The sequence below is a fragment of the Leucoraja erinacea genome, chromosome 14, assembly GCF_028641065.1.
Source record: "Leucoraja erinacea ecotype New England chromosome 14, Leri_hhj_1, whole genome shotgun sequence".
Lineage (NCBI taxonomy): Eukaryota > Metazoa > Chordata > Chondrichthyes > Rajiformes > Rajidae > Leucoraja > Leucoraja erinaceus.
In genome coordinates, this window is record NC_073390.1 from 13,084,344 (window position 1) to 13,110,044 (window position 25,701).

General features: G+C 43.7%; 2 protein-coding genes across 2 annotated transcripts in view; both read right to left on the minus strand.

Annotated features, from left to right (window-relative positions):
- Positions 1-227: 227 nt before the first annotated feature.
- Positions 228-21,390, minus strand: LOC129703783 (collagen alpha-2(IV) chain-like). Its single transcript, XM_055646493.1, has 6 exons — positions 21,273-21,390; positions 18,975-19,109; positions 13,514-13,630; positions 12,706-12,894; positions 6,182-6,468; positions 228-3,793 (listed from the first exon to the last, which is right to left on the minus strand). Exons 1-6 carry the CDS (start codon positions 21,388-21,390, stop codon positions 3,530-3,532), a joined length of 1,110 nt encoding a protein of 369 aa, XP_055502468.1. The 3' UTR covers positions 228-3,529.
- Positions 21,391-22,077: 687 nt separating this feature from the next.
- LOC129703784 (collagen alpha-5(IV) chain-like) overlaps positions 22,078-25,701 on the minus strand; it is a 49,721-nt gene continuing 46,097 nt past the window's right edge. Inside the window, exons 24-26 of the mRNA XM_055646494.1 lie at positions 24,954-25,112; positions 23,671-23,817; positions 22,078-22,133 (exon numbers count right to left, since the gene is read on the minus strand). Coding sequence (XP_055502469.1) covers positions 22,078-22,133; positions 23,671-23,817; positions 24,954-25,112 — 362 coding nt within the window. The remainder of the gene's footprint in view (positions 22,134-23,670; positions 23,818-24,953; positions 25,113-25,701) is intronic.

Sequence of the window (25,701 nt, forward strand, 5' to 3'; positions counted from 1 at the left end):
GAGGCAAACTCTCTGCTTTCTTGACCTCAAAAGTAGCAATGTGTGTAGACACTGAGCTGTCGCATCACATGAGACACAAGAGACGGCGGATGCTGGAATAAATAGTTGGAAGAGCCTATCGACTCAAGCAGCATCTGTAGAGGCAAAGCAAGGGTCGATGATTTGGGTCACAACCCTGCATCAGGACTGAGAGGAGAGAAGGAAGATTGTCAACATATTATTAGAAGTGAGAAGGAAGGTGAAACACAGGCTTGGAGGCAATGGGTAAAGCCAGCTTTTTTGGGGGTGTGAGTGGGAGAAATGTTTGGCAAATGGTCCCTGTTGGGGCAGGGCAGGGGACAAGGTTGAGATGGAGGCTAGTAGGTGCGGGTAGAAATGCAGGAGGTGTGGGGTACCTGAAATGGGGAAATTCAATCTTCATACCTTTGGGTTGCAGGCCCCCGAAACAGAACACAAAGTGCTGTTCTTCTAGCTTGCATTTGAGCTCAGTGTGACAGAGGAGAAGGCTGAGGTCAGAAGGGTTGGTGGGGTGGGAGATTGCAACTTTCACGCCATATGCAAGAAGAAGAAGAAAGGTTGGTGTGGGACTGGGAAGGAGAATTGAAACGACGTGCAACTGGAAACTCAACGATAGTCATTGCAGGCCGATCGCAAGTGCTCAGCAAAGTAGTCACCTAGTCTAGGCTTGATCTCTCCAATATAGTGGAGGCCACATCTTGACCACAGACTGCAATCGATCAGGTTGGAGGATGTGCTTGTGAACCTCAGCCTCACCTAAAAGACTGTTAGGTCCCTGGATAACGGTGATAGAGGAGGGGCAGGGTCAAGTGTTGTAGGGAGAATACCTTGCAGTATTGGTATATCTTTGCATCTTTATAAAATATAATCTGTGCCGTAAAATCTTGTTAGTCGCATATTGCCAATGTCTGTCCTTGACTATTTTGCCTGTGGGTCCCTGCAGAAAGCTGGTGGAGGCATTCCCAGGATATTCCCATTGACTGTATGTAAGTACCTGAGATAGATCACTGATGGATAGATTGCCAGGGCAGGCAGCTGTGTGAATGATGCCCCGGCCAGAGTAGATAGAGTCACAAGAAATTGCAGATGCTGGAATCCTGAGCAAAACACCAAGCACTGGAGGAACTCAGCGGGTCAGGCAGCATCTGCGGAGGGAATGAACGGGTGACGTTTTGGATTGGGTCCCTTCTTCAGATTGTTCAGTAGGTTGCTGCTCAGTTTTCCATTTTCTGGGTAGATTTCCACAGCTGCATGCTGCATTGGCTCCAGGCAAGCATTCTCATTATCCTCTGTACGTGTTGAATCCTTTACAGCCCACCTCGATTTACACTGATATGTGCCAGGTTTCTAGAGTGCTGCCATGATCATTTTTTCCTGCTGTATTTGATGCTTCCGGGCCTATTCCCATCACCAGCTGGCTTAGGATCCCCCCCCGGGATTCAGTATCAGAGACTAGTTGTGCGGAACTTGCAGAAGATTGTGGCTCTAATGTGGATTCCTCTATTTGCGGATGTTACTACTGTCTGCTTGTGTGAAATGCAAGATGACGTCACAACTTACTACCTAGCTGACTGCACCAAGACGTGACCACACTGGGCCATGGTGACAGATTCTCCTCGGAATGAACCTGCTCCACTGACGATTCATCACCAGGGGATCTACCAATTGCTATGATGGGCCTGGCAGAGAGAAGAGGTAGTAGTTAATGACAATGTACAAAGGACATGGCTAAGCATGACGATGATTGTATTTCATTCACTGCTGAAAATTAACTGGGCGGTTGCAAATTCTTCACCAGTTTACCGTGAGGTCAAGCTCATTCCATCATTAATAACAATGATGTTGGAACATGACTAATTGTCTGAAGAAGGATCTCAACCTGAAACGTCACCTATTCCTTTTCTCCAGAGATGCTGCCTGACCCACTGAGTTACTCCAGCATTTTGTGTCTATCTTCGGTGTAAACCAGCACCTGCAGTTCCTTCCTACACAGGACTAATTGCTTCCTGTTCGGTAGTAGTCAACAAGGAATTGGTAAGTCTCCTTTCATGGTCATTTGTATTCTGTATCCTCCTGTATCAGAGGTGACCAATGACAGTAACAGACTGAGTTCACCTAAAAAGCGGTCCAATTTTGGTCATGAAAACTAGTAGGAAATCAATAAAATCAGACACAAAAAAAAATGAAGATTGTGACCATAATAGATGATAGACAAACCCATCCATCAAGGACACGCACATCTTTTTGTGATTTTGTTGCCATGCAGAATAGTGCACAAAAAACTAATGAGGCATAACTCTTAGAAGTTATGCATTCTTCTAAAGGAGTGTGCTGAAAATAAGAATTGTGTAGGAAGCTGAATACTCTGCCCACCAGGCTGCAATGGATATATACCTTTCCTGACCTAAATTGGTGATTAACACACATCCTGCATTGAAGCACAATTGATAGGACTGTAGCACAATGCAGCTGTAACTTCAATGGCCACTACCAGTAACAACTTCATTATTGCAGCATGTTTATTCTTCCCAGCTGTGCATCAAAAGATGTCTCAACAAATTGTGGTGCCACCCATGACTGCCCAAATCCATTACAAAACTTATCTGGTGCATTCAACAACTTAAGGGCCTGTCCCACTCTCACAACCTAATTCACAACCTTTTTTACTCGTGGATATTTTTCACCATCCTAGAACAAACGCCCCGACCTACTTGATGCGACGAGTACCTACGAATAGTATCACTGCCTGCTACAACCTACCTACGACCTCGTGACGACCAAGCTGCGAGTATGAGTCAAGGGCAAACTCGGCAGAGGTCGTGAATTAGGTCTTGAAAGTAGGACAGGCCCTTTATGCTTCCTTCAACTTTCATCCTTGGAAAATGCTACAGTTGAGATTGTACTATTCAGACCCACACCAATCCTTCCAGTAGTGTATTTAATGTTCTGCCCAGAAGACGTATCAGTAAGAACTGGTACAGACAGACCACAACAATCAGATGTGCGCTCAATTTCAAATTGAGTGCTATCCCACTCAAACCCTATTCAAACATGCCTGAGTTATTCCTGGGGCTATTGATTCTAATTGTGATATATTACAGTAAGTTTTAAAATGCCCAGTAGTGAATGTTCTGTGGATATTTCTCATCATCTTAGTTTCACAACTTTCTGCTAAGACCAGGTGGCAGAAAATAACTCAACATTTAAAAAAATAATTTTACATATCTATAAGTTAAATTGCACTGATGACGTCAATAAGCAGCTGTACATTTCATATAAAATTTAATTTCCATAGTTTCTACTTTTAATGTATTGATTATCATAAGCATGCTCGTGCCAGTGTAATTTCTACATTGTCCTGACAGATATCTCTAATCAGATGTAGTTGAAGGTGAACTTAGAAAGAAATTAAATAAGCACCATTATACATTAGGCATGAATTGCCGTCTTCCTTTTTGGTAAAACATTTTACCATTTTGTTTTATCGTGTTGAATTCCAATGCAGTTGAAATCAGTTGTTTTTCAAACAAACTTGACATCTGCTGACACTTTGCCTTTGCAGTTGCTCGGTCTTCAGAGTTTCTGAAGGGGCATTTAGTCCGAACTGGTGGTGTGGTTGCACAGTTGTCAGCCAGAAGCTGTATTTATCTGAAAAGTAGTGGCAGGTGCCACGTGCCCCTTGGCACTCGATGAATGGTGTCGAGCGGAAATCCTCTAGGCAGCTCCCAGGTGATGTTAGAGACTGACCCCCACCTTCTGCACCAGATCCAGTAAGCTACAAGAAGGACATATACAATACTCATTTTAATATGCTAAACTTCCATGGCATGCCTCACCCCGTGATAATAACCACAAAAATGAGCAACTGTTAAAGTTTGGTGCATTCTTCCAAAAATCAATATAAAATGGCATGCAGAAATTATTATGTAGTAACAACAGTAAATGTTGGAAATACTGAGCTGATAAAACAACATCTAAGAAAAGAGAAACAGTTATTAATTCAGGCCCTTGATATTTCTACTGAGGTCCCGAGCCTGAAATGCTAATTCTGTTTCTCTTTCCATAGATACTGCCTGACCCGTTGAATGCTTACTGTCGACAGTGAACCCCATGGACAATCACTACCAAAGTGTCTGCCCACACAGTCAGTACACCTCTCCTACACTTGTCTCCCGTACTAAGTCACCCCAACCCACCACCCCTCCCCCACCCCACCTTTCCCTCCCAACTCCAGTCCTGTCCCGACCCCCTGGGAAACTGAAGGGAGCGACAATCAACTGCCATGGATACAAATAATGTCATACACAAGAAAGGCCAGATGCTGGTTGACAAAAAGTGAACACACAGTGCTGGAGTAACACAAAGACGCAGCAGAATTTTGGAAACGTCATCCCGTCACCCATTCCTTCTCTCCAGAGATGCTGCCTGTCCCGCTGAGATAAAGAGTGCCCACGGTAGACTCACGAGTCACTACGGTAAACTCACAGGCTAGTACGTTCTTACAACGAGTTTAAAAATGTAAAATTTTTACTTCAAGAATAAATTTGACTTGTGGAAATCTTTCATCATGTTGAAAGATTTTCACGAGTTAACAAGTTTCCCGAGTACCTGCGTTAGCGTTACATAGAAAAATAGGTGCAGGAGTAGGCCATTCGGCCCTTCGAGCCTGCACCGCCATTCAATATGACCATGGCTGATCATCCAACTCAGTATCCTGTACCTGCCTTCTCTCCATACCCCGTGATCCCTTTAGCCACAACGGCCACATCTAACCCCCTCTTAAATATAGCCAATGAACTGGCCTCAACTACATTCTGTGGCAGAGAATTCCAGAGATTCACCACTCTCTGTGTAAAAAATGTTTTTCTCATCTTGGTCCTAAAAGATTTCCCCCTTATCCTTAAACTGTGACCCCTTGTTCTGGACTTCCCCACCATCGGGAACAATCTTCCTGCATCTAGCCTGTCCAACCCCTTAAGAATTTTGTACGTTTCTATAAGATCCCCCCTCAATCTTCTGAATTCTAGCGAGTACAAACCGAGTCTATCCAGTCTTTCTTCATATGAAAGTCCTGACATCCCAGGAATCAGTCTGGTGAACCTTCGCTGTACTCCCTCTATGGCAAGAATGTCTTTCCTCAGATTAGGAGACCAAAACTGTACGCAATACTCCAGGTGTGGTCTCACCAAGACCCTGTACAACTGTCATGAGTCGTTAAGTTACGTCCACGAGTTCCGACGTATCCGCTACGTTAATTCTACGTGATTACCACGAGTTTGATTTGTTTTAAACTCGGGATCACTCGTGGGTGGACTGGCACGGTGACACAGGGCCATTAGGCATTCATGCTACAAGTTCACGATCTTTTAGAGTTTTTTCCTTTGCAGTTCTCTGACCAATGATCCATGTTACTGTCTCCATTTTGTAAAATTTAAAAAGAGTTTAAAAGCCAAATGTGTCATTCCACCACCCCCTCCCCCCTCTCCCCACCCCACCCACCTCTATACCCTGTGAACATTGTTGAAGCTATGCCTGATGATGCCCTGCAGTTCCTTCCTACACATGAATGTGTAATTATTCATTTGCAGAGATAATGCACCATGAGAAATTTTAGATCAATAGAAATGATGTTGATTTTTTTTTTCCGAGTGACAGGGAGCAAGTTCACTGTGAGTAGGCAACTTCCTTCTGTTATCCTCTTTAATAATATCAGTGGAAAAAGTAGCTGCCTTGGTGGGTTCATTTCCGTAACTGGTTTACAGCAATTATATAATAAACATATATGAATTGGTTTTATACTGATACAGGTCCACCATTTATTTTCCTGCACCCTTGGTTCCATAGTCTTTCTGGATTATCCGTTTTTGATATTCGGAAAATATCTGTTGGCTCCAACTGAGCTGGAGTTCCAGAGCCCCAGCCACAGGTGGCTAATTCGACCCGCTGATCAGCAAGGAAGTCTAGATGAGGTTGAGATTGGCCGCCTCACCCGACCTAGGTGCCACATTTTCGGGGAGGGGGGGGGCTTCTGGGCGGGGGGACAGATTTAAAGTATGCTCTCGTATTTTCTCTGGATTAAAGGAAGTGCCCGTGGTACCAGTTGCCGGAGAATCGGTGGTGGACCTGTAACTAAGTACATGACTTATGATAAAGCTCAGCTTACCATCAAGAATGAATATCCAATCCATAGGCTGATCCATCCTGAGGGGCAAGGAGGGATAGCCTGGTCCTGGCTGTGTACAGCCACTGCGACAGAAGGTGCCTCACAGACAGAGCACCTGCTGATGTGAGGCTCTACCTCACTATCAGCGAGAGGCATCATGGGGAGAGGCGCCGTGGTGGACAACCAGTAGGATTTGTCGTTTCTAGTGGCATAGTGGCAAACTTCATCAATGCTGCAATATGCAAATGGCACAGTACTGAACATTGGCAGGCAAGAGCCCGCTAGACCTGGGAGAACAGCAAAATTGCAGTAGTGGTTAACAATAACTGTCTGATAAAAGCATCAGAACTAATATTAAATATCCTGAGAGCAAGCCCCAAAATAAGTTGCCAAAATAATAACCAAACAAGTCTCTTTTTACAACCAAACACTGCAACACCTGGGTATAGAGTATCACTTGTATGCAGGGGTGGATTCAGACACACTCCTGTATGTAGCCCACTGGATACACACTCTTGGATACAGCTCATCACACAGACAGAAACAGATACAGACAGGTACACACCCCTCAGTACAGTCCATCGTATACACAGACACATACACACACAAACACACACGCCAGACTCATTCATACTTTGAATGCAACTTATCAGTATGCTTAGCCCTGGCTACAGCCTGTGAAGTGTACAGGGCTGTTTATAGAGAGCTACTTGCGAAGCAAGAGCACGCACTCCTATTTCTGGGTGGGTTTATACTAATTAGTGGGGGGTGGGTGTGAGGAGACAAATTGGAAATACAAGGATGGAGTTAAAGGGAAAGATAATATGGGAAAAGTTAGGAAAGACACCAGAATTAACGGGACAGAAAGCTCACGAAGGGGGAGGAGAGTATGGCCAAGTGAAATAGGAATTGATGTGAAAGGTGAAGTGAATAATGGATTAAAAGCATTATATATGAATGCGCAAAGTATAAGAAGTAAAGTGGACGAGCTTGAGGCTCAGTTAGAGATTGGTAGATATGACAATGTGGGGATTACAGAGACATGGCTGCAGAAGGATCGGGACTGGGAACTGAATATTCAGGCTTGTATGTCCTATAGAAAGGACAGGCAGGTGGGCAGAGGAGGTGAGGTTGGTGAGGGATGAAATTCAGTCCGTTACGAGGGATTGACCTAGGGACTGACGATGTAGTCGCTGTGGATAGAATTGAGGAATTGTAAAGATAAGAAGATGCTGATGGGTTAGCTACAGGCCCCCAAACAGTAGCCTGGACATAGGGTGCTAGTCGCAGCAGGAGTTAAAATTGGCATGTAAAAAAGGTAATGTCACTGGGGTTATGGGAGATTTCAATATGCAGGTAGACTGGGAAAATCAGGTTGGTTCTGGACCCCAAGAAAGTTTGTAGAGTGCCTCCGAGATGGATTCTTGGAGCAGCTTGTATGGAAGCCTACCAAAGAGAAGGAAATTCTGGTTTAGTGTTGTCTAATAAACACAATTTAATGAGGGAACTCAAGGTAAAGGAACCGCCAGGAGGTAGTGACCATAATATGATATGTTTTAATCTGCAATTTGAGAGGGAGCAGGTTAAATCAGATGTGTCAGTGGTGCAGTTGAACAAAGGGGACTATGAAGGCATGAGAGAGGAGCTGGCCAAGGTTGACTGGCAAAGGGTCCCAGCAGGAATGTCGGTGGAACAGCAACGGCAGGAATTTATGGACATAATGCAGAAGATGCAGGATCATTTCATTCCACAGAGGAAGAAAGATTCTAAGAATAAAACTAAAAGAAACTAGACCAAGTGCAGACCCGTTGGGTCTGCTCCCCCAATGGTGTGAACCCCCAACCCAATATTCCACCATGCACCCGTCTCCTCCAATAGAACTGAAGCCGTTCCCAAAAGTAAGATTCCACCATTGCCCTGCCTCCCTCAGCAGTGAATTTAAAAAAAATCCAATGGCACCTCCCCTGCCTGCTGCCAGCAGTGAAAAGTTCAGAATGTTCCTGTCTTGCAACTTTGTTTCGAAGTGTGCTGGAAGCTGGCATGTAAATGGAGAAGCCAGTTTATTTTTGAAATACTTGGGTGTGGAGGGGGGGGGGGGGGGGGGGGGCAAGGATTTGATTAAAAACGTGCACTTCAACACGACAAAATGAAATGAGGAGTGGATACTTAGAAAGAAAAGTGAAATCTCTACCGAAATGGAAAATATCTCGGAGATTGAGCGTCTGGATTGGGCGTGGCAATGAATCAAAGGAAGAAATGCAGCCGGCAGCCGTACATGCAAATGAATCCATTCCGATTGGACATCTGCGAGCATCGGCCATTCCGATTGGACATCTGCGAGTATCGGGCACGAATCGAAAGGCAGGAAGGGCGCCGGTCGGCAGTCGGTTGGATGGCCCCAGAGTTTTATAGATATACTAGACCAAGTGCAGACCCATTGGGTCTGCTCCCCCAATGGTGTGATCCCCCAACCCAATATTCCACCATGCACCCGTCTCCTCCAATGGAACTGAAGCCGTTCTCAAAAGTAAGATTCCACCACTGCCCTGCCTCTTTAAAAAAAATCCCTGCCTGCTGCAGCAGTGAAAAGTTCAGTGTTCCTGTCTTGCAACATTGTTTCGAAGTGTGTTGGAAGCTGAGGAAGGAGCAGCCGTCAACGAATCAAAAGGCAGGAAGGGATTCGTACTGCAGGCGGATGGATTTGAGTTTTATATATATATAGATAGATAGATAGATAGATAGATAGATAGATAGATAGATAGATAGATAGATAGATAGATAGATGGTGTATAAAAGAGTAGCGGGAAGCCAGAGGATTGGAAATTTTTCAAAGGACAACAGAAGGTAACAAAAAGAGCAATACGGGGTGAAAAGATGAAGTACGAGGGTAAACTGGCCAAGAATATAAAGGATAGTAAAAGCTTCTTTAGGTATGTTAAGAGAAAAAGATTAGTAAAGACAAATGTGGTGTCTTGAAGGCAGAAACAGGTGAAATTATTATGGGGAACAAGGAAGTGGCAGAAGAGTTGAACAGGTTGTTTGTGTCTCCCTTAGTGAAGACAGAACCAATCTCCCAGTTGTACTAGATGAGAGATGATCTAGGGAGACAGAGGAACTGAAATAAATTTGCATTAGGCAAGAAATAGTATTGGGTAGACTGATGGGACTGCATCCCAGGGTACTCGAGGAGATAGCTCTAGAAATCGTGGACGCACTGGTGATCATTTTTCAACTTTCTATAGATTCAGCATGATTAAAGAAGTAATAACGGCGCATTTGGATAGCAGTAAAAGGATTGGTCCAAGTCAGCATGGATTTATGAAGGGGAATTCCTGCTTGACTAATCTTCTGGAATTTTTTAAGGATGTGACAAGTAACATGGATGGAGACACAGTGGATGTAGTGTATCTGGACTTTCAGAAAGCCTTTGATAAGGTCCCACACAGGAGATTAGTGGGCAAAATTAGAGCACGTGGTATTGGGGCACATGGTATTAGAGCACATGGATAGAGAATTAGTTGGCAGACAGGAAACAAAGAGTGGGAATAAACCGGTCCCTGTCAGGCAGTGGCGAGTGGAGTGCCGCAAGGCTCGGTGATGGGGCTGCAACTATTTACAATATATATTAATGATTTAGATGATGGGATTAAAAGCAACACTAGCAAATTTTCAGATGACACAAAGCTGGGTGGCAGTGTGAATTGTGAACAGGATGCTAGGAGGTTGCAGGGTGACTTGGACAGGTTGAGTGAGTGGGTAAATGCATGGCAGATGCAGTATAATGTAGATAAATGTGAGGTTATCCACTTTGGTGGCAAGAACAAGGAGGCAGATTATTATCTTAATGGTGTCAGATCAGGAAAAAGGGAAGTGCAACGAGACCTGTGTGTCCTTGTACTCCAGTCACTGAAAGTAAACATGCAGGCCGTGAAGAAAGCTAATGGCATGTTGGCTTTCATAACAAGAGGATTTGAGGATAGGAGTAAAGAGGTCCTTCTGGAGTTGTATAGGCCTTGGTGAGACCACACCTGGAGTGTTGTGTGCAGTTTTGGTCTCCTAATTTGAGGGAGGACATCCTTGATATTGAGGCAGTGCAGCGTAGGTTCACAAGGCTAATCCCCGGGATTGTGGGACTGTCATATGGGGAAAGATTGGAAAGACTGGGTTTGTATTCACTGGAATTTATAATGAGAGGATATCTTATAGAAACGTATAAATTTATAAAAGGACTGGACAAGCTAGATACAGGAAATATGTTCCCAATGATGGATGAGTGCAAAACCAGGGACCACAGTCTAAAAATAAAGAGCCATTTAAAACTGAGATGAGAAAAAACGTTTTCACCCAGAGAGTTGTGAATTTGTGGAATTTTCTGCCACAGAAGGCAGTGGAGGACAATTCACTGAATGAATTTAAAAGAGTTAGATAGAGCTCTAAGGGCTAGCGGAATCAAGGGGTATGGGGAAAAAGCAGGCACGGGTTATTGATTGTGGATGATCAGCCATGATCACAATGAATGGAGGTGCTGCCTCAAGGAGCCAACTGGCCTCCTCCTGCACCTATTTTCTATGGGGGTTTTTTTTCTGTTGTGGGCAACCACAAAGCTTTCAGACTAAGCTGCCTTAGGCCTGGAACAGCAAATCCCTTGAGTCCAAAGTGACTCTTTGTTCCATGAATACCAATACCATGTAGTTTAATGCAAGATACAACTTTCCGAGCCATGCAGATGAAAAGAGCTGGATTTCCATGCAGGCTTCATTTTTATTTAGCTATTCCAGGGCAGCCGTATTTGTGGGTATTTATTACCCACCTCTCAATGTTTTGGATGGAGTGGTTTGCTGAACCATTTCTGATGGAAATTAATAGTTGATGATGTTTTAGTTGTGCTCTGGAATGTTAAAGGTAAACAAGGCAAGTTTCATGTTTTTTGGCCAGTGAGCCAAGTGGCCTTTTACGACCATCCAATTTATTTATGGTCACCATAACCAATTTATTTATGGTCAATTTAAAGCCAGTGATTGTTAGATTTTGACAGTGTCTCTGGATTCCAGGTCGATATACTCTTGACCATTCCAGGGTCTTACTGCTACACTGAGGTTTAATTACAGTGCTTCATGCAATGCCAGCCTCTCTGCACCCACTGTCATTCAAGACAAGACTTGGGAGTGCTTGCTGTCTGGGGAAGAGTATCCATTTGAAGGATTAAGGAGAGGAGAGGAGGTGAGGGAAGAATTTGGAGAAAATCTTCCAATGTAGGGAAGGTTTGCCCAAGCTGGGTTTGTAATGCAAAACAGTACTGCCACTGCTCAGACAACATACAATACTGGGTATTAGTTGCATAAAACCAAGTGCATTTTGAAGCCTGTGTCAACCTCTTGTCCAAAGATTTACAACAATAAGAGTCAAAGCACAAATGTAACAACAGTAAGATGAACATGTACTGTGGTTTAAAACATCCTGCGATTCCTCAAACTAAAATTCTCTATAGTATTACCCAATTTATAATGTGGATTCACAATCAGTAGGATCTAAAAAGATGACCATTGTCACGGCATTTGAAAGAAATTGAACTCAATTGAAATAATTAAGATATTCAGTGATGTAGGTAGGGTGGGGGGGATGTTATTGAAACACAGCATAGTGAGGAATAAGATGTGAGTTTTAAACTCAAAGCATCAGGTTTCAGTGTAGTTGACAAAGGTGGAATTGGTGTGTGAGATGTCATGGTTGGTGGAGATCTGGATTTGCTGAAGATTAGAGGGACTAGGGTTAAGGTCTGTCAGGAACAATTACGTCTAAAGGCATGGATGAAATTGGATGGATTCAGGTGATGTTAGGGAGGTGAATGTAAGCAGGAATTGTGATGGATAACGCATAGGATCAGATGTCAGGTGCCTATCCCAGGAAGTTAAGATTGGGAATAATTTGAGATGGGAGTTGGAATCAATAGTGAAGATATGGATTATATGATGAGGGCCCAAATACATGCAGAATAACCGTGTATATTTTACTTGAACATTTCTCACCTCTAATTTGCGTTGCACGAAATCTCAGGTTCTATTGAGAATTATGCCAATTGATTATGGTATAATAAATGTTTCACAGTGACATTAGTAATACATCTCCCCTAAATATCAGTTTCTTTGAAAGCAGATTGAGATTTACCAGATATCCCTGTGACTAGGGTTGGCTTCCGCTGGCTTCCTCCCACATCCCAATGACGTGCAGGTTTGTATGTTGATTGGCCTCTGGAATTGCTCCTTGTTTGTTGGGAGTGGATGTGAATGTGGGATAACATCGAACTAGGGTGCTGGGTGAATGGGTGATTGATGGTCAGTGTGGGCTGAAGGGCCAGTTCCCCTGCTGTATCGTTGCCCTGCTGATCAAATGAAGCTGGATGTTGCCTGGACAACATTTTGGCTACTCTCATTTGCAAATATACCAACGTTAGTAAACATCTGAGGGATGCCAAGAACAACATTGAAGAAAGGGCAAGACGATCATACAAACGGTCTTAAACTTACCAAGATCTTGACTATGAGACTTCCCCTGGCCCTCCAGATAAAACAAACTGTATCCTTCCCAAAGGCTTTGCATGTTTTGAGGACATGTAGGTATTCTGTCTGACTGGCTGTGCACCACAATCAGAAACCCACCAGGGGTCGGAGTGCAAAGTCTCAGATCTCCTGGTGGCCCTTGTTCTCCAGGAGGACCTAAAGTAAATGACAAAAATATAATGTCAATGGTGGCACTTATGCATGTCCAAATGGTAATACAGATATATTGGTTCAATTTTGAGAGTACTTTGGAATGAATCCCTGAGGAATTGCCACTTCTTCTTTTGCTTTGTAGAAACTATATAACTGTGCCAAGGTGTTAGTGAAATTATGGCTAATTCAACCACATAAATTGCTGTGACGACAGCTCATGTGGACCACGAACACATGGAAATGGTAGAGTTAGTTGGACCAAAGCTAATATAATTCCAGGCTGCCAGCGAGCATTTCTTGATTTGCGGTGAGTTGAAATGTCTGATCCGTTTCATTCACTCCTGGGAATTTAAAGGGGAAAATTTATATTGCAACTGGATTCTTCCATTAATTCTCTAAATTCCTCACCAGCATCCACATCTTACCCCCTACCACCTCTCCACTTCCCTGCAATTTGACTCCATTCTTTCTGCTGTTAGAGCCAAACCCTTTACCACAAGAGGAATTCAGCAGATGATTTTGGAATGACGTTTATAAAAGGGAAAGAGAATGGTCTCGGAGAATTTGTTTTATAAAATGATTCCTGGATAAAATGAACAATGAACACAAATTTGTTTCTCACCTTGGTCTCCGGTGATTCCACATTGCCCGGGTCTGCCGGATTCTCCAGGAGGTCCAGGGGGACCAACTGGGCCATGGTGACCCAGCTGGCCAGCTTGGCCTTTGGGCCCCTTGGGTCCTGTGGATGTGCAGAGAATAAACATTTCCACATCTGTCCAAGGCTTGGTGGAATATTGATAATTTTCAGGTCATTGAACTTTGTAAAATAACACTTTTAGCAGCAAAGTTGAAATAAATAATATCTTTATTGAATATCAGAATGAAAAAAAACGGAGGAGAAAATTTGCATTAGTCTATACACATACACGGATGTAAGAGTGTGTGTGTCATGTGCGAGACCGTATCTATGAGTGAGAGTGTGTGAAGATATGAGAGTGCAAGAGCATGTGCAAACATATAAATGTTTACAAGTGTGTGCATGTGTGTGATTGGTTGGATATGTGTGTATGTACAAGGGGTATTGTATGTATGTGCAGGTGGGTATACACAAAGGAAGAAGAGTTTGTTTATTTCCAGAGTGTAAGGGTTTGTGTGTGCACAAATGGTATATTTTGTTACTCGGTGCGTGTTGTTGCAAGTTGCTCAAGTACTTATGGAAAAAAACAGGACTCTCCAACAGGACTTCCAAGCTAATATAAGGGTGAATCAAGAAGGTAAGAGAAGTGGTTGATAAGACAGAAGTTATTTAGTTCAAATGCAGATAAAACAGGGGAAATTGATTTTTGGAAGATAGGAAATAGCAATCAGAAAATAATAGCCAGAGAACAATGTTAAAAGTATATCTTGAAAACACGGGCTACAATCCTAGAAAGCACACAAAGTGCTGGAGTAACTCAGCAGGTCAGGCAGCATCTCTGTAGTACATGGATATTTGACATTTTGGGTATAGACCCTTCTTCAGATCAGTAAAGGGGTCTCGACCCAAAATGTCAATTGTCCATGTTTTCCAGAGATGCTGCCTGACTCGCTGAGTTACTCCAGCACTTTGTGTCCTATAGTATATTAACCAACATCAGCAGTTCTTTGTTTCTACATTTGGGCTGCAATCGTGGTAGTTGGTCAAAATTGCAACTTTCATTTTACATACATTCGTTCACAGAATCTGGACATCATTGTTGAAGCCAACATTTGTTGGCCATTCTTAATGACTCCATTTATGGATCTGGATTTGAATATCAGCCAGACCAGATAGTGATGGCAAATTTCCTCTCTGAAGTTCATGATATTCATGAACTCACTGGAGGTTTGCAATGATCCAGTTGTTTCACATTTACTATTACCGACTAGATTTAACTCCAGATGTTATTAAGTTACTTGCATACACATTCCCCAGCTGTGGTAGTGTGATTCAAACACATATCTGCACGAGTGGTCCAGACTTCTGGCTCTGCTAGTCTGGTAACGTAACCATTATACTACCACACCACATCAAGACCTTCTTTTCAATTTGGACTTGATTGGAATCCACTAGGTCAGTCATGGGGTAGCTCATTCATGTTGAGTTGGTGGGAAATCTTAGCAGATTTTCCAATGGCCTGTAATGCCTTTACCATGCTCTTTGATCGATTGTGAGCCTGGGGGCAGATTCCCACAGGCATCTCAGCTCCAACACAGTACTATCTCAGCATAGACAGCCCACTGCAGTCACAGAACTGCCAGCAAAACCTCACTACCACCACCCTGGGCTCTCAAAGATGGCAATGTGGTTGAGGGAATGCATTTAGAATATTTTTGACACCCAAAGAAAATCAGTACCATTTGGAACACATGGAATAAAAGCTAAAACCATTTGTTAAAAAAGTTAAAATGTTGATTTTCAAATATATATATATAATATATATATATATTATAAAAATATATATATAAAGAAAGGACGAGGCAGAGACGGTAGGCTATGTGGGAGTGCTTGAAGGGGGAGGGGAAGGAGGGAGAAAGCAGGGACTACCTGAAATTAGAGAAGTCAATGTTCATACCGCTGGGGTGTAAACTACCCAAGCGAAATATGAGGTGTAGCTCCTCCAATTTGCGCTGGGCCTCAATGGCAATGGAGGAGGCCCAGGACAGATTCAGCATGGGAGGGGGAGTTGAAGTTCAGATTCAAATAGCTGACTCCCACAGCTATCTTGACTACACTTCTTCCCACCCTGCTTCCTGTAAGGACTCTATCCCCTACTCCCAATTACTCCATCTACGCCGCATCTGCACCCAGGATGAGGTGTTCCAGAATAGGGCATCGTTCTTTAGGACACATGGGTTCCCCTCTTCTATTATAGACAAGGCTCTCACCAAGCTCCCCAGTGTAACCCACAGCTCCGCTCTTACTCCCCATCCCCTACTCGTAACAAGGACGTAGTCTCCCCTGTCCTCACTTTTCACCCCATCAACCGGCGCAAAATATAATCCTCCAACATTTTCGTTCCCTCCAAAGGGATCCCACCACTGGCCACATCCTCCTTTCTGCTTTCCGCAGGGACCATTCCCTCCGTAACTCCCTGGTCAAGTCGTCCCTTCCCACCCTGACCACCCCTCCTCCCCTGGTACTTTCCCCTGCAACCACAGGAAATGCTACACTTGTCACTTTACCTCCCCCCTCGACTCCATCCAAGGACCCAAGCAGTCTTTCCAGGTAGAGGTTCACCTGCACCTCCTTCAACCTCATTTACTGCATCCGCTGCTCCAGGTGTCACCTTCTCTACATTGGCGAGATCAAGCGTAGGCTCGGCAACCGCTTCGCCCGACACCTCTGCTCAGTCCGTACTAACCAAACTGATCTCCTGGTTGCCCAGCCCTTCAACTTCCCCTCCCATTCTGAATCTGACCTTTCTGTCCTGGGCCTCCTCCATTGCCAGAGTGAGGCCCAGCACAAATTGGAGGAACAACACCTCATATTTCGCTTCGGTAGTTTACACCCCAGCGGTATGAACATTGACATCTCTAATTTCAGGTAGTCCTTGCTTTCTCCCTCCTTCACCTCCCTCTTCCCAGCTCTCCCACAGCCCACCGTCTCCGCATCCTCCTTTCTTTTTCCTGCCCCCCCCAACACCAGTCTGAAGAAGGGTCTCGACCCGAAACCTCACCTACTCCTTTTCTCCATAGATGCTGCCTCACCCGCTGAGTTTCTCCAGCATTTTTTGTCTACTTTCTACAATAATAAATTGGTTTGAAAATAGTTGTGGAAGCAGACACAACAGCGTTAGTTAGACAGACATGTGAACATGCAGGAAGTGGAGAGATATGGATCATGTACAGACATTTGGAATTAGTTGTATTTGGCATCGTGGCCCCAAGGGTCTGTTCCTGTGTTGCACCGTTCTATGTAAATGCTTTGCAAAATGTTATGGTCATGCAAAGCACTGTACAAATGCAAATCTTTCTCCCTTCCAGTGATTTCCAACTGCTGAGTATGCAGTTCCCCCACTCTCATGAAAACAAAGATAATGTCTTCACTCAGAACTTTAAACCTAAACTCCCAGTGAAATATTGATTAGTGCAGTGGAATATCCAGAATCACAGATTAATTACAGATATTCCACTTACAATCATTTGGTGCCATAAATAGTGTGTTTTCAACAAAGGCTTTTTTTTTTTTTTAAAGAGTGCAAAATAAACTAGTGAAACTCGGATTAACCAAAACGAAGGGAAACAACATGTAATAATGTGGTGATCATACCTGCCTCAATTGCCTCCTCCAGCAGCTCATTCCATACACCCACCAACCTTCATGTAAAAAAAGCTACCCCTCAGGCTCCTATTAAATCTTTCTCCCCTCACCTTTAACCTATGTCCTCTGGTTCTTGATTCCCTTACCTTAGGCATTTACCCAATCTATTCCTCTGATGATTTTGTACACCTCTGTAAGATCATCCCTCATCCTCCTGTGCTCCAAAGAATAGAGTCCCAACCTGCTCAACCTTTCCCTATAGCTCAGGCCCTTGAATCCTGGCAACATCCTCATAAATCTTCTCTGCACCCTTTCCAGCTTGACAACATCTTTCATATAAGATGGTGCCCAAAATTGAATACAATACTCTAAATGTGGCCTCACCACCATCTTATATAACTGCAACGTGACCCCCCAACTTCTATTCTCAATACGGACCTCCATTTTTGAATTCAACAGGGCCTCACCAATGTCCCCGGCAGCATCATAAGTACATGGGCTCTTCTGCATCCAGGTATTTAATCTCTATTGAAACTATTTTAACCCTGCTGATATTTGAGAGCCTAAAGGAACTCACTAGAGGTCACGCCATATGAGAGATCCAAGACAGTGAGTCCATTTCCTCAGTAGATTAACGTTGTTTCAAAATCACATGTGGCAGATGTGGCCAACTGACATACAGATGGATGTTAAACCCATTAAACATGTGACCTTGTCGATCAGGAATGGACAATGGAACACCAAATGGAACAATGAGAGTGGTAATTGCCTTGAATGTGCTGCCAGGGGTGGTGGTGTAAGCAGATAGAATCATGGCATTTTAAGAGTCTTTTAGATGGACATTTGAATATGCAGGGAAAGGAAGGATATGGATTATGGTGTGAGCAAAAGTTTAGTTTAGTTTGGCATCATGTTGGACACAGACATTGTGGGCTGAAGGGCCTGTCCTGTGCTGTATTGTTCTCAGGACACAGGAGCAAGCCATGAAGATTGAAAAGGTAACATCCTGCCACCAAGGTGCAAATATCTGGCTTCCACGTCTCAGCACAGATTGTTATTATTTTTTTAAATATTTTTATTAGAAGCATGTATACAAATAATAATAAGCGACAATTTAATTACAGATTTCTTACATAGCTTCAGTTTTTTAATTTTTTTTAAAGAATAAAGATAAAGAGAGAAAATGATAAGAGAAACTATAATCTAATAGAGAGAAAAAGATGATGAAATTACAAATAACAAGATTGTGGAGATAGATCCAGGAGATGTTGAGTATAACTATTCATCCAATCCTAAACTCAGGTTTCAATCCTGATTTTGTGTGAAACCAATTCACTTTTTTAAGAATTCAATAAAAGGAGACGATATTCTAACAAATAATTCTGGTTTGTCAATTAAGACAAATTTTATTTTTTCCAAATGCAAGGTCTCAGTCATTTCCTTAATCCACATTTTAATTGTGGTTTTTTCCAAAATGTTTGTATTAATTTTTTCGCAGTTATTAGACTGTAATCAAGAAAGTGTCTCTGACTTATCGTAAAGTTTGTGCTATGTTCTGATAATCCTAATATTATGAATTTTGTATCTGGGTCCAGTTGGTTATTGATAATCAGCGCAGATTTTAATTGTTGCCCGAGTCACTTCAGAGAACCATGTGGAAAGAGAGAGACGGAAATTTCAACATGGTTGCTCTTTTGCTTCCTCTACCCTCTGTTGTGTGTTGCCACCAATATGCCTGTCCTCATTTGTACCAAGATTTGATCAATTCCCACAGTGTGTAGCCTTCAAAAGTAGGTCGTACCTGGCTGGCCGAGGGTACCGGAAAAGCCCATGGATCCTGGTCTTCCTGGAGAGCCAGGTGGCCCTGATGGTCCAGGATCTCCTTGGTATACACTTTTGTCAAACCCGTCATCAAAAATACCAGGACCAGCTGGACCTGCACATCAATCAACAAACAAGTATGTTTACAGGCATGGTCATCTGAGGAGCCCAAAATCATCAGCATTCAGAATCAGAATCACACTTTATTCGCCAAGTATGTTTTTGCAACTTACGAGGATTTCAAACACAAATAAGAACAAAAATGTTTAACGATCAGAGGATTTTCAAAAAATCTAGTGTAGTTCGTCATGCAACAATAGGGAGTAATGATTAGTTTTGTTTTGTTTAGTTTAATTTGGTTTAGTTTATTATTGTCACATGTACTAAGGTACAGTGAAACGCTTTTTGTTGTATACTATCCAGTCGGTGAAAAGACCAATTACAATCAAGTTGTCCCTAGTACACAGATACAGGATGAAGGGAATAACGCTTAGTGCAAGATGAAGTCCTGTAAAGTACAATCAAAGATAGTGCTTAATACACAAATTAAGCACTATGTATTAATTACATATTTTTTGTTGGGGGGGTGTGTGTGGGCAGACTTATTTGGGGGGGGGTGGGGTGTTGGGGGGGGGGGGAAACTTTTAAATCTCTCCCTGCACTGGAGACCCGACCTTTTCTCGCTCGGGTTTCCGTTGTCGTTGGGCCGCAACGAGGAGCGGCCTACAACAGGATTCCAGAACACCGGGGACTCTGGTGCTACATTTCCATCACCGTCGCCACGCCCCGGATTTGCTGGCCGAGTCCGGCACTCAGGGTGGAGCTGGTGGAGGAGTGCTGCAATAGAGAGGGGCCCGACCGGAGAGTCGGAGGCTTCAACGGCAGGTCTGTGGATGGCGGCACCGGGAGCCCGCGGGTCCCTGGAGTGAGACCGTTTTTCAGGGCTCCTGGAGCGAGGCCTGACATCACTGCCCCGCGCGCCTTGGAATGGCCGCGGGACTCTCCTGCGAGCTTAACGTCTCTGGAAATCCTCAATTGTGCCCCAAGACCCGGTGTGCGACCTCGCACCACCCGGCGTGGCTTTAATGGCCGCGGGACAAAATCGCCATCGCCAGCCAAGGGGGCTTTTGACTTTGACTCTGACATCGGGGGGGGGGGGGGGAGGATTAGTGCAGTGGAGAGATAAGTTAATTTGGCATTCCATCACAGCAATGTGATGGATGTTTATGTAAATCATGTTGTGTCTTGGGTCTATGTGTTTGTATGTATGGCTGCAGAAACGGCATTTCGTTTGGACCTCAAGGGGTCCAAATGACAATAAATGTATCTTATCTTATCTCTTATCTTATCTTATTGTGGCTTTGCAGATTTTCTTTGGTGGGGGTTGGGGGGGGGGGCATGACTTATTTAAGGAATTTTAAGTAAACTCCCAGTGTTGGCTGCAATGCTGTTAACCTCATCTGCATGACTGGAAATACACAGGATCAGGTGGCTCGCTCCATTTGGTAACCCAACTGCACTTTGTTTTACACTGAAGTAAGATTAGTAAATCTGTATAAACCACCATTCCAGCCAACACTGGGAATTTGCTTAAATTTCTATAAATAAGTCTTGCACACGCCCCACAATTTGCAAAGCCACAGTTGGTGCACTCAGCATCGACACTGCTGGAAATGCACGGCAATAGAGAGGGAGACAGATAGTGCCTGAAATGTCCATTCTATATCTTCCACCACAGAGACTGCCAGATTTTGCCAAGTATTTCCACCATTTGCTGTTTTTATTTCAGATTTCTAGCTTTCGCTCAATTTGTTGAACAGAATACAGAATTGTAGAATGCAGTAAAACCGGATTTCAAACCTTCCCAGACGCCACAACGTAGGAATAACTTGTCTTAAAATACAAATCGTGTTTTCAAATACAGTATCTGAGTGGCCTTAATAATTCCTGCCACTGTAAACTCATCCAGCTTCCCAACTTTAAGGTCTCTGGAAATCCTCCAATTGTGCCCTATATTCCATCATTTTAACTGCAGCACCAATGGCCAGGTCTTCATATAACAAGTTGACAAATTTTGGAATTATCCAAACTTCTCTCAATTGCCTCAAGTCTTAAATAAACTATTTTGTACCACCCTATCACACCTGGAATAATACTCACTACCTTAGTGTGAACTTCTGTTTGATTATGCTCCTGTGAGGTGCCGTGTAATTTATCTTGCTGTACCAAAAGAACAAGAAAACTGCAAGTTGTTGTATGATCACTCATGGTGGCGTACCTAGATCTCCTGGGGAGATGACAAAGTCCAGCACCATCAGGAAGCGCAGCATGAAAATCAAAACAAAGAAGGAATTAATGCAAACACTCTGTTGAAAGCATTCAAGGTTTTCACCCATCACTGGGTTCGCCCAACATCTGATGTGTCAGGCCTTGTTTTCTGGGCTGGCATTGTTTGTCTACATTTCCCAAGCTCACACACTGACTAGTTCTGGATGCGGACAGAGATCTTGCTGACCAAAGCATCTCAATCTCCATCAGCATGATGTGAGCAGCAGCAGCAGAGCCTCCATGATGCTGGTAATAGCTGGCTTTTGATATTTAAAGACATTTTGACAGGTTCATGAATAGCAAAGGTTTAGAAGGGTATAGGCCATATGCAGGCAGGTGAGACTAGTGTGTAGATGGGGGATCTTGTCAGCATGGGCAAGTTGGGCCAAAAGGTATGTTTCCATGCTGTATGACGTTAAGACTTTATGTCTTAATCTGGAATAAATCACCATTGTGGCAATTTCTGGGGATGATTCACTTCGATGGGAAATTTAGACGGGGCACCCTGGTAGCCATGATATTCAATGGTTCTTTGTTTTTTTATAGGTGACTTTAACATTGGTGCTGCACAGGACACCATCATTCCAGATACAGTGCTACTGATGGTTGGCCATTCCTACAACAACATGGCCCTGATCTCAGGGTGCCCACCATAGAGACCTGTACATAACAGACATACGTAGATCCTCAGACCTCTGTGGAGTCTCTGGTAGTGCTGCTTGAATAAATAACCGAGAGAGAGCTCCCAATAAAACCTAACTATCTACCTCTCCTGGTGTGAAATCAGCCACAGATTGGTAATGGTAGGAGGCTGGGGATTGGGAATGGGGAAGTTAGCAATGGTACCAATAGGTAGGGTGTTTTGGAGAAAAGAAAAACCTCCTCAATTTAAGACTTACAATGTGTAAGAAATCAAACTACATGGTGCATACAGTTCTTGAAAGATCCATCAGGCTTATACATTACACCCATGACATTGCCTTTCCTCCACCACCAACCATCTGCATCTTGATACAGCCCACCATTCCTAATATTCCCTCCTTCAAACATGCCAGCTTCACTGCTCCTCCTTCCCCTTCATCCAAAGTGGCTCCTGAGCCCCCCCCCCCCCCCTTTCCTGATGCCGCTCCAGTTTCCTCTCCTATCTTAATGCTGCTCCTGATACCTCCCTCTCCCAATGTTGCTCTTTATTCCCTTTCATTCAACATGACTCACAACATCTCCCTCCCCCCTTCCCAATTCAGCTCCCAATCAGCTCCTACTCTCCTGACCCAGCTCCCAATGCCTCTTCTCCAGATGCTGCCTTCAATCCTTCATACCCAGTCCCGATGCTACTCTTAATGCCCTCCTCTCTCAATGCCAGTCCCAACCCACACCGCTCATTGATCTTGCTCTCAATATTCCAAGCCCCATGCCAATTTACACCACAGCAGGCCTCCCCATTCTCAATCCCAATCCACCCAACCCAGCTTCCCAATATCACCACCCTGTGGCTGATTTCCCAAGACGTACTTTGAGAGAACTATACTGAATGGCACATTGTCAAATTGTCCCTTGTCTGTGTTTTGTTTACAACTCTCAACTGGTGTTTAATGTGTGGAACGGGAATGGTTCTGGTCACTGATGTTCTGGTCACTGTCCCACCACGTCAAAGCCATTGTAGCTTGCACTATAGATTCCTGGCCACTGGGTATTATGGGGGGCACAGTAACAGAGTTGCTGCCTTACAACGTGAGTTCGATGCTGACTACGAGTACTGTCTGTACAGAGTTTGTGTTTTCTCCCTGTAACTGCGTGTGTTTTCACCGGGTGTTCCAGTTTCCTCCCATACTCCAAAGTCATGTAGGTTTGTAGGTTAATTGGCTTCAGTAAAATGGCACCATTGTCGCAAGTGTGTGTAGGATACGGGGATCGTTGGTCGGCGCGGACTTGGTGGACCGAAGGGCCTGTTTCCACGCTCTATCTCTAAACTAAGCTAAACCAAAGGTAGAGGCGATGGGATGGGTCCTACGAGCACCTGAATATGGTCAGTTTTTTAATAGTTTGGGGGGAAATCCTACTAAAATTCCCCCTTCAAATTGACCGACCCAATTCAATCCTGCTGACCGAAATTCAAATCATTCAACTTTAATATGCCAATTGCACAAATACGGGTTAAACTGGGTACGGGTAATAAAAATGCAGTTTAGCTGCATTAGTCTTCAGATATAGAAGTGCGTTATCTGAAGAATCTGTACGGAGAGACTGGACAATGATATTATTCCCATTCAATTGATGGTATTATTGTAGAAGCTGTTCCTCATCTACTCTCCAACTGTATGCCTCCCTGATGGAAAACAGTAGCTTACCTTGAAGCGCCCTTGGACACCGTTTTCGGTGGAGGGATAAGCGGGGCACCGATGGTAAATATTGAATCACCTTGATCTGTACCTGGTAATCCCAATCTTTTCCATCGAGCCCATGGAACCCAGGAAACCCCTGCTCTCCTGGTTCACCTGGGCAGTAAACAAAACACCATGGCTGGAGTCTGCGTCATGAAGTGCAAAGTAAAAAGCAATCATTTTGATTTTTAAAAACAACTCTTGTAAGGGGGAGGAGAAAATGAACCCCATACCAAGAGTGAGTACGTCTTTGAATGCAGTTGGACAGATAATGTGTGTGTGATATGTTTGGCTGGTGAGGGTGAGATGCAAGGTTGAAATTCTGCTCATGGCTTTCAGCTTAAACACAGATGCAAGGAAATGCAGGGAACCCTCGCACCACGTTAGGTGAACTAACTCAGCTGCCTCAATCTATCTGCATAAAGAAAAGATTACTTAAAAGATGGAAAAATACTACACTAAGTGCTGGAGTAATTCAGCAGGTCAGGCAGAACCCCTGGAGGACGTGAATGTGGCACGTTTTGCATCGGGACACTTCTTCCGACAAGTCTCCCTGTAACTGAGGCGGAAGAAAGGTCCAACCCAAAACATCGCCTATCCATGTCCCCTCTCCCCCTTGCTTTCCCTGAACACTGCGGCAGCTTTTAGGCAGTTGTCTAGTGTGACCACGGAGAGGGTATCTGACACATCTCTCACGTTAGCAGGCATCTTTTCTAATAGCCCCTGTTAAGAACTCCGCTGGTCCTGTTTGAGTATACAATTCTGTATGGAAAAACAGTAGCTTAATTTCCTATGCCCCTTTACCAAGTGCAATGACTTTTATAGAGAATTGAAGAGGTATCATCACCCTAAAATAGTGTGTGTTCAGCACAATTAAAGAGGGTGAAATCCAATCTTTAACAGGTGTAAACAGTGAAAGCCAGATGTTCAAAATCTTTGCATTTGTTTCTTAATTTCCCTCCAAATTGATTAGACAACCGCTCAATTCAGGAAATTAGGGCTGACAAATAAAACATTGTATGGAAGTATTTGACGCTGTGAAATATTAGCAGCAAAGAGAATGGGGTTGGGATGTGATATTAAACATATTATGTTGTATTGTCCAAGAAAGTAATGATTGGATGTTTACCAAAAATCTGAATCTACAAACCATTACCAATGTGTGGAAGAATGAATATTAGATTTTTAGCTTTTTCGTGTGGAATATTTACATATGCCACAAGACGATATTACTAAAAATGTTGAAATACCTTTTGGACCTGGTGGCCCTGCTAAGCCATGAGGTCCACATGGACCCCAGTCCCCGGGTGGTCCTTTAGCACCACGTTCTCCCACTGCACCTGGTTCGCCGGGATCCCCTTGAAATGTGATATCAGGCAGCCCGGGATCACCTAGAAAACCAGGAGGACCTGCAAAGATAAAATGATTGAATGAGGAAAATTAAGCAGATAATCTGAATATGTAATGCAAACTATACTGGTCCCATTTAATACCATGAACATGGAACACAAATGGTGCCATAATTCTCCCTGATTACTGAAGCAAAGCCTGAGTCCTGTTCCTGGGTCCTACACCTGATCAATTGGCTTTGCAGGGCCAATTCTTGTAGCAGTTCAAAGCCATGCAGAATGTATATCGATTAGAGAGTTTCACCTTGAAGGAGAAGAGGGATAGACTTGGATTGTTTTCTCTGGAACCAGGAGGTTGAGGGAAGACTTTATAGAAGTATATACAATTATGAGAGGCAAAGATAGGATAGACAGTCAGTACCTTTTTCCCAGGTTGGAGATGTTCATTGCTAGAGGGCATAGCTATAATGTGAGGTGGAGAAAGTTTAATGGAGATGTGTGGGACAAATGTTTTTACACAGAGTGTAATGGGGGCTTGGAATGTGTTGCCAGTGGTGGTGATGGAGGCAGATACGTTAGTGACATTTAAGAGGCTTTTAGGAACATGGAAGTGCAGAGATATGGATCATGTACAGTCAGATGAGATTAG

Coding starts and splice junctions, on each gene's coding strand:
- LOC129703783 (XM_055646493.1), bottom strand. CDS start 21,390: ATGGGTGAAAACCTTGAATGCTTTCAACAGAGTGTTTGCATTAATTCC. Junction 13,631..18,974: donor CGGTACCCTCGGCCAGCCAG/GTACGACCTACT, acceptor GCACATCCACAG/GACCCAAGGGGCCCAAAGGC. Junction 12,895..13,513: donor TGGAATCACCGGAGACCAAG/GTGAGAAACAAA, acceptor CATTTACTTTAG/GTCCTCCTGGAGAACAAGGG.